Source organism: Hypanus sabinus, chromosome 26, assembly GCF_030144855.1.
Source record: "Hypanus sabinus isolate sHypSab1 chromosome 26, sHypSab1.hap1, whole genome shotgun sequence".
In the NCBI taxonomy this organism is placed as follows: domain Eukaryota; kingdom Metazoa; phylum Chordata; class Chondrichthyes; order Myliobatiformes; family Dasyatidae; genus Hypanus; species Hypanus sabinus.
Genome location: NC_082731.1, coordinates 31,544,050 through 31,556,734, shown reverse-complemented (window position 1 = coordinate 31,556,734; position 12,685 = coordinate 31,544,050). Strand labels below are relative to the sequence as shown.

At 45.5% G+C, this 12,685-nt stretch overlaps 1 protein-coding gene across 1 annotated transcript in view; it reads left to right on the top strand.

Moving 5' to 3' along the window:
• acin1b (apoptotic chromatin condensation inducer 1b) overlaps window positions 1-12,685 on the top strand; it is a 93,343-nt gene that overhangs the window by 28,645 nt on the left and 52,013 nt on the right. The window contains exon 2 of the mRNA XM_059950786.1: window positions 8,269-8,334. Within this exon, the coding sequence (XP_059806769.1) occupies window positions 8,269-8,334 (66 nt within the window). The remainder of the gene's footprint in view (window positions 1-8,268; window positions 8,335-12,685) is intronic.

Below are 12,685 nucleotides of genomic sequence, written 5' to 3'. Positions count from 1 at the left end.
AGGACAGGAAGGGAGGCGAAAGAGGTGGGGGTGTGGCAATGTTGATCAGAGATAGCGTCTCGGCTGCAGAAAAGGTGGACGCTATGGAGGGATCATCTACAGAGTCTCTGTGGGTGGAGGTTAAGAACATGAAGGGTCAATAACTTTACTGGGTGTTTTTTATAGGCCATCCAATAGTAACAGGGATATCGAGGAGCAAATAGGGAAACAGATCCTGGAAAGGTATAAAAATAACAGAGTTGTCGTGATGGGAGATTTTAATTTCCCAAATATCAATTGGCATCTCCCTAGAGCAAAAGGTTTAGATGGGGTGGAGTTTGTTAGGTGTGTGCAGGAAGGTTTCTTGACACAGTATGTAGTTAAGCCTACAAGAGCAGAGGCTGTACTTGATTTGGCATTGGGAGAAGAACCTGGTGAGATGTCATATCTCTCAGTGGAAGAACATTTTGGAGATAATGATCGTAATTCTATCTCCTTTACAATAGCATTGGAGAGAGATAGGAACATTCAAGTTTAGAAAAGCATTTAATTGGATTAAGGGGAACTATGAGGCTATCAGGCAGGAAAATGGAAGCTTAAATTGGAAACCGATGTTCTCAGGGGAAAGTACGGAAGAAATGTGGCAAATATTCAGGGGATATTTGTGTGGAGTTCTGCATAGGTACGTTCCAATGAGACAGGGAAGTTATGGTAGGGTACAGGAACCGTGGTGTACAAAGGCTGTAATAAATCTAGTCAAGAAGGAAAGAAAAGCTTACAAAACGTTCAGAGAGCTAGGTAATGTTAGAGATCTAGAAGGTAATAAGGCTACTAGGAAGGAGCTTAAGAAGGAAATTAGCAGAGCTAGAAGTGGCCATGAGAAGGCCTTGGTGGGCAGGATTAAGGAAAACGCCAAGGCATTCTACAAGTATGTGAAGAGCAACAGGATAAGACGTGAAAGAATAGGACCTATCAAGTGTGTATGGAACCAGAGGAAATAGCAGAGTACTTAATGAATACTTTACTTCAGTATTCACTGTGGAAAAGGATCTTGGTGATTGCAGGTATGACTTACAGCAGACTGAAAAGCTTGAGCATGTAGATGTTAAAAAAAAGAATGTGCTGGAGCTTTTGGAAAGCATCAAGTTGGATAAGTCACTGGGACTGGATGAGATGTACCCAAGGCTACAGTGGGAGGTGAGGGAGGAGATTGTTGAGCCTCTGGTGATGATGTTTGCATCATCACTGGGGATGGGAGAGGTTCCGGAGGATTGGAGGTTTGCAGATGTTGTTCCTTTATTCAAGCAGGGGAGTCGAGATAGCCCAGGAAATTATAGACCAGTGAGTCTTACCTCAGTGGTTGGTATGTTGATGGAGAAGATCCTGAGAGGCAGGATTTATGAACATTTGGAAGAGGTATAATATGATTAGGAATAGTCCAATTGTATTTTTTGAGGATGTGACTAAACACATTGAAGGAAGAGCAGTAGATGTAGTGTATATGGATTTCAACAAGGCATTTGATAAGGTACACTATGCAAGGCTTATTGAGAAAGTAAGGAGGCATGGGATCCAAGGGCACATTGCTTTGTGGATCCAGAACTGGCTTGCCACAGAAGACAAAGAGTGGTTGTAGACGGGTCATATTCTGCATGGAGGTTGATCACCAGTGGAGTGCCTCAGGGACCTGTTCTGGGACCCTTACTCTTTGTGATTTTTATAAATGACCTGGATGAGGAAATGGAGGGATGGGTTAGTGAGTTTGCTGATGACACAAAGGTTGGAGGATAGTGTGGAGGACTGTCAGAGGTTACAGCAGGACATCGATAGAATGCAAAACTGGGCCGAGAAGTGGCAGATGGAGTTCAACCCAGATAGTTGTGAGGTGGTTCATTTTGGTAGGTCAAATATGATGGCAGAATATAATATTAATGGAATAATGCAATTGCTTGCAGAACATACAAGCCAGTTCTGGATCCACAAAGCAATGTCCCCTTTGATCCTATGCCTCCTTACTTTCTCAATAAGCCTTCCATAGGGTACCTTATCAAATGCCTTGATAAAATCCATATACACTACATGTACAGCTCTACCTTCGTCAATGTGCTTAGTCACATCCTCAGAAAATTCAATCAGGCTTGTAAGGCATGACCTGGCTCTGACAAAGCCATGCTGACTATTCTTGATCATACTATACCTCTCCAAATGTTCATAAATCCTGCCACTCAGGATCTTCTCCATCAATTTACTAACCACTGAAGTAAAACTCAATGGTCTATAATTTCCTGGGCTATCTCTACTCCCTTTCTTGAATAAGCGAACAACATCTGCAATAATCCAATCCTCTGGAACCTCTCCCGTCCCATTGATGATGCAAAGATCATCGCCAGAGGCTCAGCAATCTCCTCCCTCGCCTCCCATAGTAGCCTGTGGTGCATCTCGTTCATTCCCGTTGACTTAACCAATGACGCTTTCCAAAAGCTATAGCACATCCTCTTCCTTAATATCTAAATGCTCAAACTTTTCAGTCTGCTGCAAGTCATCACTACAATCACCAAGATCCTTTTCCACAGTGAATACTGAAGCAAAGTATTCATTAAGTGCCTCTGCTATCTCCTCTGGTTCCCTACACACTTTTCTACTGTCCCACTTAATTGGTCCTAATCTCTCATGTCTTCTTGCTCTTCACCTACTTGTACAATGCCTTGGGGTTTTCCTTCATCCTGACCACCAGGGCCTTCTCATGGCCCCTTCTGACTCCCTTAATTTCTTTCTTAAGCTCCTTCCTGCTAGCCTTATAATCTTCTAGATTTCTATCATTACCTAGTTTTTTGAACCTTTCATAAGCTCTTCTTCTTGACTAGATTTACAACAGCCTTTGTACACCATGGTTCCTGTACCCTACTATCCTTTCCTTGTCTCATTGGAACGTACCTATGCAGAACTCCACGCGTATCCCCTGAACATTTGCCACATTTCTCCTGACGTATCCATGAGAACATCTGTTTCCAATTCATGCTTCCAAGTTCCTGCCTGATAACCTCATATTTCCCCTTACTTCAATTAAACGCTTTTCTAACTTGTCTGTTCCTATCCCTCTCCAATGCTATGGTAAAGGAGATAGAATTGTGATCACTGTCTCCAAAATGCTCTCCCACTGAGAGACCTGATACCTGACCAGATTCATTTCCCAATACCAGATCAAGTACAACCTCTGCTCTTGTAGGCTTATCTACATACAGTCGGCCCTCCTTATGCACGAGGGATTGGTTCCGGGACCCCTCCCAGATACAAAAAAATAAGGATGCTCAAGTCCCTTATTTAACCTGTTTCAATGTGGTGATCTTTAGGACCCAGCAGAACCCCGGACCTTATTTAACCTGTCTCAGAGCGGTGGTCTTTAGGACCCGGTGGAGCTCTGAATCCGCAGTGTTTCTGTTCATAAAAATAATCATGATCACGATTGAAAATAAGGTGGAAATAAAGCGATCGGAAAGAGGTGAAACACCATCGGTCATTGGAAAAGCGTTAGGCTACAGTCGGTCAACGATCGGAACAATTTTAAAGGATAAAGTGAGTAAGGCCCTGCCCTGATATAAGCTACAATTATTACTAAGCAACACAGTGGTTTAATTATTGAAATACATACATTTCTTATGTGTTTTATATGCATAGAAAGGTAAAATATATACTATTTTCTAAGACAAACGTTTGACTAACTGATGCTAAGTAATACTGGATGTAGCTGTTCCGACTTTTGATTTTTTTAATCCCGATCCACAATAACCTGCGCACATCCGTATACTTTAAATCATCTCTACATTATTTATAATATCTAATACAATGTAAATGCTATGTAAATTGTTGTTACACTGCATTGTTTAGGGAATAATGACAAGAAAAAAAGTCTGTACATGCTCGAAGAACGCGTGCTGGAAGAGCACTTCCGGGTTTTCTTGATTCGTGGTTGGTTGAATTCACGCATGTGGAACTCGCGGATAAGGAGGGCCGACTGTACTGTGTCAAGAAACCTTCCTGAACACACCTAACCAACTCCACCCCATCTAAACCCCTCGCTCTAGGGAGATGCCAATCGATATTTGGGAAATTAAAATCTCCCACCACAATAATCCTGTTATTATTACACCTTTCCAGAATCTGTCTCCCTATCTGCGTCTCAATGTCCCTGTTACTATTGGGAGGTCTATATATAAAAAAAAAACACCCAGTAGAGTTATTGACCCCCATCCTGTTCCTAACTTCCACCCACAGAGACTCTGTAGATAATCCCTCCATGATTCCCTCCTTTTCTGCAGCTGTGACACTACCTCTGATCAACAGTGTCACACCCCCACCTCTTTTACCTCCTGCCCTGTCCTTTCTGAAACATCTAAAACCCGGCATTCAAAGTAAGCATTCCTGTCCCTGAGCCATCCATGTCTCTGTAATGGCCACCACATCATATCTCCAAGTACTGATCAATGCTCTCAGCTCATCCGCTTTGTTCATAATACTCCTTGCATTAAAACACACATCTCAAACCATCGGTCTGAGCAAGTCCCTTCTCCATCACCTACCTACCCTCCCTCACACACTGTCACCAAGCTTTCCCTATTTGTGAACCAACCGCCTCTTCTTCTGTCTCTTCAGTTCAGTTCCCACCCACTAGCCATCTCTCGGTGTATCTGTATGGAGTATTTGTTTATTCAGGGTGAGGGTCACTCACTGTGTAACTGCACAGAATCACTGTTTATTCAGGGTGAGGGTCACTCACTGTGTAACTGTACAGAGTCACTGTTTATTCAGTGTGTAACTATATGGAGAGACAAGTTTTCCAAGGTGAAGGTCACTTACTGTGTAACTACACAGGGTCACTGTTTGACGGAGTCAGCGTATCAGTATGGATTCAGTGTTTATTCTGCGGGAGAATCAGTGTTTAATTGAAAAGTATCTCTTTATTCAGTGAGTGTGTTATTCATTGTGTAGCTGTAGAGAATCTGTTTATTCAGGATGAGGTATTCTGTGTAACTGTACAGAATGACTATTCTGTGTGAGGGTCACACTCTTACTCTACAGTCACTGTTTATTCATGGTGAAAGTCACTCATTGTGGAACTGTACAAAGTCACTGCCTATTCATGGTATCAATCACTCACTGTGTTACTGTAGAATCACTTTTTATTGACTGTGAGCGTCACTGTCACGCTTCAGAGTCACTGTTTTAGCGTGAGTATCACTCTCAACGTATCTCTATAGAGTATCTGTTTGTTCAGGGTGAGGGTCACTCACTGTTTAACTGTCCAGAGTGATTGCTTATTCAGGGTGAGGGCCCATAGCTATGCCTGCCTCTTCGTGGGTTATGTGGAACAGTCTATGCTCCAAATCTATACTGGTACTGCTCCCCAACTTTTCCTTCGATACATTGACGACTACATTGGTGTTGCTTCCTGCACCCATGCTGAGCTCGTCAATTTCATTGACTCTGCCTTTAACTTTCACCCAGCCCTCAACTTCACTTGGTCCATCTCAGACAAATCTCTACCCTTTCTCAATCTCTCCGTCTCCATCTCTGGAGATAGACTGTCCACTGACATCTTCTATAAACCCACTGACTCCCATAACTACCTTGATTATACCTCTTCCCACCCTGCCAAATGCAAAAATTCTATTCCCTATTCCCAATTCCTCCATCTCCACCGCATCTGCTCCCAGGATGAGGCTTTCCTTTCCAGGATATCCCAAATGTCCCCTTTCTTTACGAATCGTGATTTCCCTTCTGCCGTCATCAATGATGCTCTCACCCGCATCTCCTCCATTTCCCGCACTTCGGCCCTCACCCCATCCTCCTGTCACCACAACAGGGACTGTGTCCCCCTTGTCCTCACCTATCACCCCACCAGCCTCCAGATCCAGCATATTATCCTCTGCAACTTCTGCCACCTTCAACAGGACCCCACCACTAAGGACATCTTTCCCTCTCTGCTTTTCGCAGGGATCGTTCCCTCTGTGACTGCCTGGTCCACACGTCCCTCCCCACAGATCTCCCACCTGGCAGTTATCCCTGTACGCGTAAGTGCTACACCTGTCCCTACACCTCATCTCTTACCACCATTCAGGACCCCAAATAGCTCTTCCAGGTGAGGCAACACTTCACTTGTGAGTCTTTTAGGGTAATCTATTGCATCCAGTGCTCCTGGTGCGGCCTCCTCTACATCAGCGAGACCCGACACAGATTGGGGGACCGCTTCGTTGAGCACCTCTGCTCCATCTGCCTCAACAGACAGGATCTCACAGTTGCCACACACTTCAACTCTCCTTCACATTCCCATTCGGATATGTCCATACATGGCTTCCTGTGCGGCCTCCTCTACATCGGTGAGACCCGGGGACCGCTTCGTTGAGCACCTCCGCTCCATCTGCCTCAACAGACAGGATCTCAGTTGCCACACACCAACTCTCCTTAACATTCCCATTTGGATATGTCCATACATGGCCTCCTCTACTGCCACGATGAGGCCAAACTTCAGTTGGAGGAACAACAGCTCATTTACCATCCCCTTGGTATGAACATCGAATCCTCCAACTTCCGGTAATTCCCTCCCTCTCCCTTACCCCATCCCACCTTCACTCTGTCTCCTCTTCTAGCTGCCTATCACCTTTCATAACTCTGCCTTCTTCTACTACCCGTAATGCTTTCCCCTAACTTTTCTTTTTCACCTATCCCCTCCTTGCTTCCCCTTCCCCCACCCCTTGATCTTTCCTCTGATTGGTTTTCAACCCTCCCCCACCTTTTTTATAGGGCCCCTGCCCCCTCCTTCTTCAGTCCTGACGAAGGGTCTCGGCCTGAAATGTTGACTGCTTCTTTCAACGGATGCTGCCCGACCTGCTGAGTTCATCCAGCTTGTTTGTACGTGTTGATTTGACCACAACATCTGCAGTATACTTTGTGTTTAAAAACTGTGCCCCAGAGTCACTGTTTATTCAGGGTATAACTGTACAGAGACACAGGTTTTTCAGGGTGAAGATCACTCACTGTGTAACTACAGAGTCACTGTTTATTCAGGGTATAACTGTACAGAGACACAGGTTTTTCAGGGTGAAGATCACTCACTGTGTAACTACAGAGTCACTGTTTAATGGAGTCAGTGTATCTATATGCATTCACTGTTTATTCTGCATAAGAATCACTGACTAACTGCAAAGTAACTCTTTATTCAGAGAGACAGTTATTATTTGTGTAACTGTAGAGAGTCACTGTTTATTCAGAGTGAGGTTTTCTATGTAACTGTACACAGTGACTGATACTCCTGTGAGGGTCACTCACTAACTGCAGAATCACTGTTTACTCAAGGTGATGGTCAGTCACTGTGGAACTGTACAGAGTCACTTCAGGGTGACGGTCACTCACCGTGTAACTGTACAGAGTCACTGTTTATTCAGAGTGAGGTTTTCTGTGTAACTGTACACAGTGACTGATACTCCTGTGAGGGTCACTCACTAACTGCAGAATCACTGTTTACTCAAGGTGATGGTCAGTCACTGTGGAACTGTACAGAGTCACTTCAGGGTGACGGTCACTCACCGTGTAACTGTAGAGAGTCACTGTTTATTCAGAGTGAGGTTTTCTGTGTAACTGTACACAGTGACTGATACTCCTGTGAGGGTCACTCACTAACTGCAGAATCACTGTTTACTCAAGGTGATGGTCAGTCACTGTGGAACTGTACAGAGTCACTTCAGGGTGACGGTCACTCACCGTGTAACTGTACAGAGTCACTGTTTATTCAGGGTGAGGGTCACTCCTTGTGTGACTGTACAGTGTAACTTGTTTATTCAGGGTGAGGGTCACTCACTGTGTAACTGACAAGAGTCACTGTTTATACTGTGTGATGGTGTCTATGTGATTGTACAGATTCACTCTTCAATCAGGTTGAGAGTCACTGTGTAATTGAACAGACTTATTACTTATTCAGTGAGAGGGTCACTCACTGTAACTGTACAGAGTCACTGTTCATTCAGGGTGAGAGTCACACACTGTAACTGCACAGAGTCACTGTTTATTCAGAGTGAGGGTCACTGTTACTGTACAGAGTCAATGTTTATTCAGGGTGAGGGTCACACACTGTGTAACTGACAAGAGTCACTGTTTATTCAGGGTGAGGGTCACTGTGTAACTGTACAGAGTCAACGTTTATTCAGGGTGAGGGTCACTCCTTTTTTGACTGTACAGAGTCACTGTTTATTCAGGGCGAGGGCCACTCACTGTAATTGTGCCTTGTGTGTGTTACAGGCTCTGATGCTGGAACAGTTGCAGAAACATTCCACCTCCCACTCTGGTCTGCAGCCTAACTCCCAGGTGAGTGTGTGTCACTGGTCTGTCCCGGCTGACCCTGGGACGGAATTTGTTTTTTTTAAATAATTTTTTTAATTGAAGTTCATCATCAAACAAACATTTCCATAAGATGTATTTCAGACATTGTACATATATATCATATAATCAAATATATCACAAATCTCCACAAAGTATTTATCTGAGGTGTACACTCATAGAAAAGAGTGGAAAGACAAAACAAGCAAAAGGAAAGAACTTATGTACAAGTAGGGAGTGATTTTTTTTTTACAACAAATTCATTGATTTGTGAGAATAAAATCAGGCCTATGAGGCATTATGTAGTTAAACCATTTTTCCCAGTATGAATCAAATTATTCCAAATTGGATAAAATTCTCTTACGTTTGATTGGATTTAATAACCCATTGACATTAAAAGAAATGAATTTTACCTTGTCCTTAGCCATCTGTATTTATCTGTCAATGTACCATTGAAATTAGAATAAAACTTAATCGATCTACTCCCTGAACAAATAAGAACCAAGGAATGCAAATAATAACAAAAATGGCAACAAACGTGTGATTCGAAGGCTGAGGTCTCTGGTAGATGACCCTGCGTTGAGCGAGAGGAAATGTCTAGCTGTGGGGGATGACCCCTCCTACTTGTGAGTTGAGGGCCCCCAGTGCAGTATTCATAAAAGTCGGTGAACAAATCCATTACACAGAAAAGATTTCCCTGTGTACTCCATATATATATATGTGTGTGTATATATACTATGTATGTATGTGTGTGTGTGTGTATATATATACACACATTTTTTTTTCTCATTTTGGTGGGGAAAAAGGAGTAAGTGAGCGAATAAAGAATAACAACTAAATAATATAAAATCCACATTATAATAAGTATTTCTCGATAGGTATATCACCATGTACTTTTGCTTCCATTTAGCTTCTCAACATTTTTAAAGTTAGCCAAACCTTATGGCTCTTCTGAAGGGGGTGAGGACTGTCTTTGGGGAACTCCCAGTCTCTTCCTGATATATTTCTCTCGGCCTCCTCCCGTCTCCTGCCTTCTCGATTCTCGCACTATTTCCCAAGCGGAGCGGGATAATTCCTCAGTCAGGCTTTCCCTCGTTTTGGTGACGCTGACGGGCAACTCTCTGGCCTTCATGTCTGTAGTCGCCTCTTCCACTGTCTGGTATAACTGTGTCCCGTTGTCATAAAACACTCGAAGTTTAGCAGGGTATGGAGTTTGAAATCTAATCTTGTTTTGCTTTAGTACTCGCTTTACTTCAGAGTATTCTTTGCATTTCTGTAGGACCGCGGGGGGGGGGGGAGAGTAATCTTGGTCGAAATATATTAATTTATCGTCGTAAAACACTCTCTTCTTACCCCAGGCCCTATGTAGAATCTGTGCCTTGGTGCTGTACCGCAGGAATTTAATTATTATTGAGCGTGGCTTTCTATCCTGGGTAGGTTTCGGAACGAACGTGCGGTGGGCTCTCTCGACTTCCAGCTTCATAACCAAGGGAAGATCCAGCGCGTCCCGCAGTAACTTTTCGACAAACTCTGTCATAGACAGGCTCTCCGCTCCTTCGGGAACGTTGTAGATTCTGATATCATTCCGGCGTGATCTTCCCCCTGGGAGGGAATTTGTATCGCTGGTCTGTCCTGGCTGACCCTGGGAGGGAATGTGTGTGGGTGGTCTCTTTTTTTTAAACAAAATTCCTTTATTACAAATATTGGTGCTATACAATATATACAAAACAGTGACTAACACAATTACTTCACTACAACTAGACAATATACATTAAACCAAAATGCTCCCATCTCCTTCAATGATGGCATATCCACCCCGTGGAGCCCAACGGCCCTGGTGTGCCTTTAAGGTCACCGTAGACTGCGCATGTTCCTTTTCAATATTTACACAAGCACGAACAAACCCCCTAAACATTGCCAGGCAGTCTGCCAGGCAGTCATTTCCAAGACCCATGGATGGCTGTTTTCACCAGCCCCAGGAGCAAGTTCACAAGGACGTCTTCATCCCTCCGTGACCCCTCCTTACTGGATGACCATATATAAATAGGGTGGGGCTAAAGTGCAACCAGAAGGGGAGAAGCAGCCCATGCAGATACGCAGAAAGGAGCTGCAGCCTCGCACACTCCTGGTACATGCGGTACACGGTCTCCTCCAGCCCACAGAAGTGACATGCGGGTGGGAGATCAGTGTACAAACTGAAGAACTTATTGCAGGGCACCGCTCTATGCAGCATCCTCCAGCCCAGATCCCCCAGGTGCATGGGAAGAACCCCCTCCTAAAGGGACTTGCAGTGGGGACCCTCCTCACCTCCAGGTGGACAGACCGACTGCCATGGTGTGTTGGGACGATGGACAAGGGCAAGGAAGTGGAGGATGTGGAGCAGCAGCCCATACAAATACCTCCTACTTGCATCCCTGAATGGGACTGTGGGTATCGATGAGAGACGGCTCAAGTTGTGTGGACATGGCTCCCGGAGAAGATTACAGGGCCTGGGCCTGACAAGCAGCTCAGCCTGAGTCAGTCCACACACCTGAGCCGCACCAACATCCACTGAGGTAGGGCAAGGGTCGGCCAGGACTCTGCCCTCTGCCAGAGGAGGGGATTCCTGGCCTGAGGCAATCATGTTCCAGACTCTCAGTAGGTCCTGATGGAAGCCGGGCAGACTCCGCAAAGCAGTACGGCTGACGCCCGCCGGTGGTAGCCACACGTCTTTGTGAAGACAGCAGCCCCTCCGGAGGAAGAATGTCGCCAACACGAGCCACCTTGGGGGGTGCTCGGCATACAGGAATCTCTGCAGAGTCCTGAGGCGGAGAGCCACCAGTCGCGTACGTACATGCACCAGCGACTGTCCGCCCTCTCCCACTGGGAGATTCAAGACCGCTGCAGAGACCCTGGGATTCCTGTTGCCCCAGAAGAAGTTCACTAACTTCCTCTGCATTCTCGCAACAAAAGGGGCAGGAGGAGCCAAGGTGACCATCTGGTTCTGCAACATGGAGGCCTCCAGCTGTTTATGACCACCACCCTGCCTCGATAGGAAAGCACCCTGAGAGGCCTGACCAGCGCCCCAGCTCCAGGTCCAGAACCTGATAGGGAGTGAGTACCATCCCATTGCTCTCACATCCATCATCGTGAAGTGTTTCGCGAGGCTTGTCATGAGGCATATAAAGACTCTGCTGCCCCCGTCACTGGACCCCCTGCAGTTCGTGTATCGTCCCAACCGCTCAACAGATGATGCCATCGCCACCACCCTCCACCTGGACAAAAAAGACACACACGTTCAAATGCTGTTTATAGACCAGTTCAGCATTCAACACAATCATTCCTCAGCACCTGATTGGAAAGCTGAAACTGCTGGGGCTGAACACCTTCCTCTGCAACGGGATCCTAGACTTCCTGACTGGGAGACCTCAGTCAGTCCAGATCGGGAGCAGCATCTCCAACACTATCACATTGAAAACAGGGCCCCCCAGGGCTGCGTGCTCAGTCCACTGCTGTTCACTCTGCTGACCCACGACTGTGCTGCAACACACAGCTCAAACCAGATCAGCAAGTTCGCCGATGACATGACCATGGTGGGTCTCATCAGCAAGAACGATGAGTCAGCTTACAGAGAGGAGGTGCAGCAGCTAACAGACTGGTACAGAGCCAACAACCTGTCTCTGAATGTGAACAAAACAAAAGAGATGGTTGTTGAATTCAGGAGGGCACGGAGCGACCACTCTCCGCTCAACACCGACGACGCTTCCGTTGAGATTGTTAAGAGCACCAAATTTCTTGGTGTTCACCTGGCAGAGAATCTCACCTGGTCCCTCAACACCAGCTCCATAGCATCGAAAGCCCAGCAGTGTCTCTACTTTTTGCGAAGGCTGAGGAAAGTCCATCTCCCACCCCCCCATCCTCATCACATTCTACAGGGATTGTATTGACAGCATCCTGAGCAGCTGCATCACTGCCTGGTTTGGAAATTGCACCATCTCGGATCGCAAGACCCTGCAGCGGATGGTGATGTCAGCTGAGAAGATCATCGGGGTCTTTCTTCCCGCAATTAGAGACATTTACATCACATGCTGCATCTGCAAAGCAAACAACATTATGAAGGACCCCAAGCACCCCCATACAAACTCTTCTCCCTCCTGCCGTCTGGGAAAAGGCACCGAAGCATTCAGGCTCTCACGACCAGACTAAGTAACAGTTTCTTCCCCCAAGCTATCAGACTCCTCAATACCCAGAGTCTAGACTGACATCTACATCATTTATTATTATATTGTCATTTGCCTATTGCCTATTGTCTTGTTTATTAATTATTGAACTGCCCTGCACTGTTTTGTGCACTTTATGT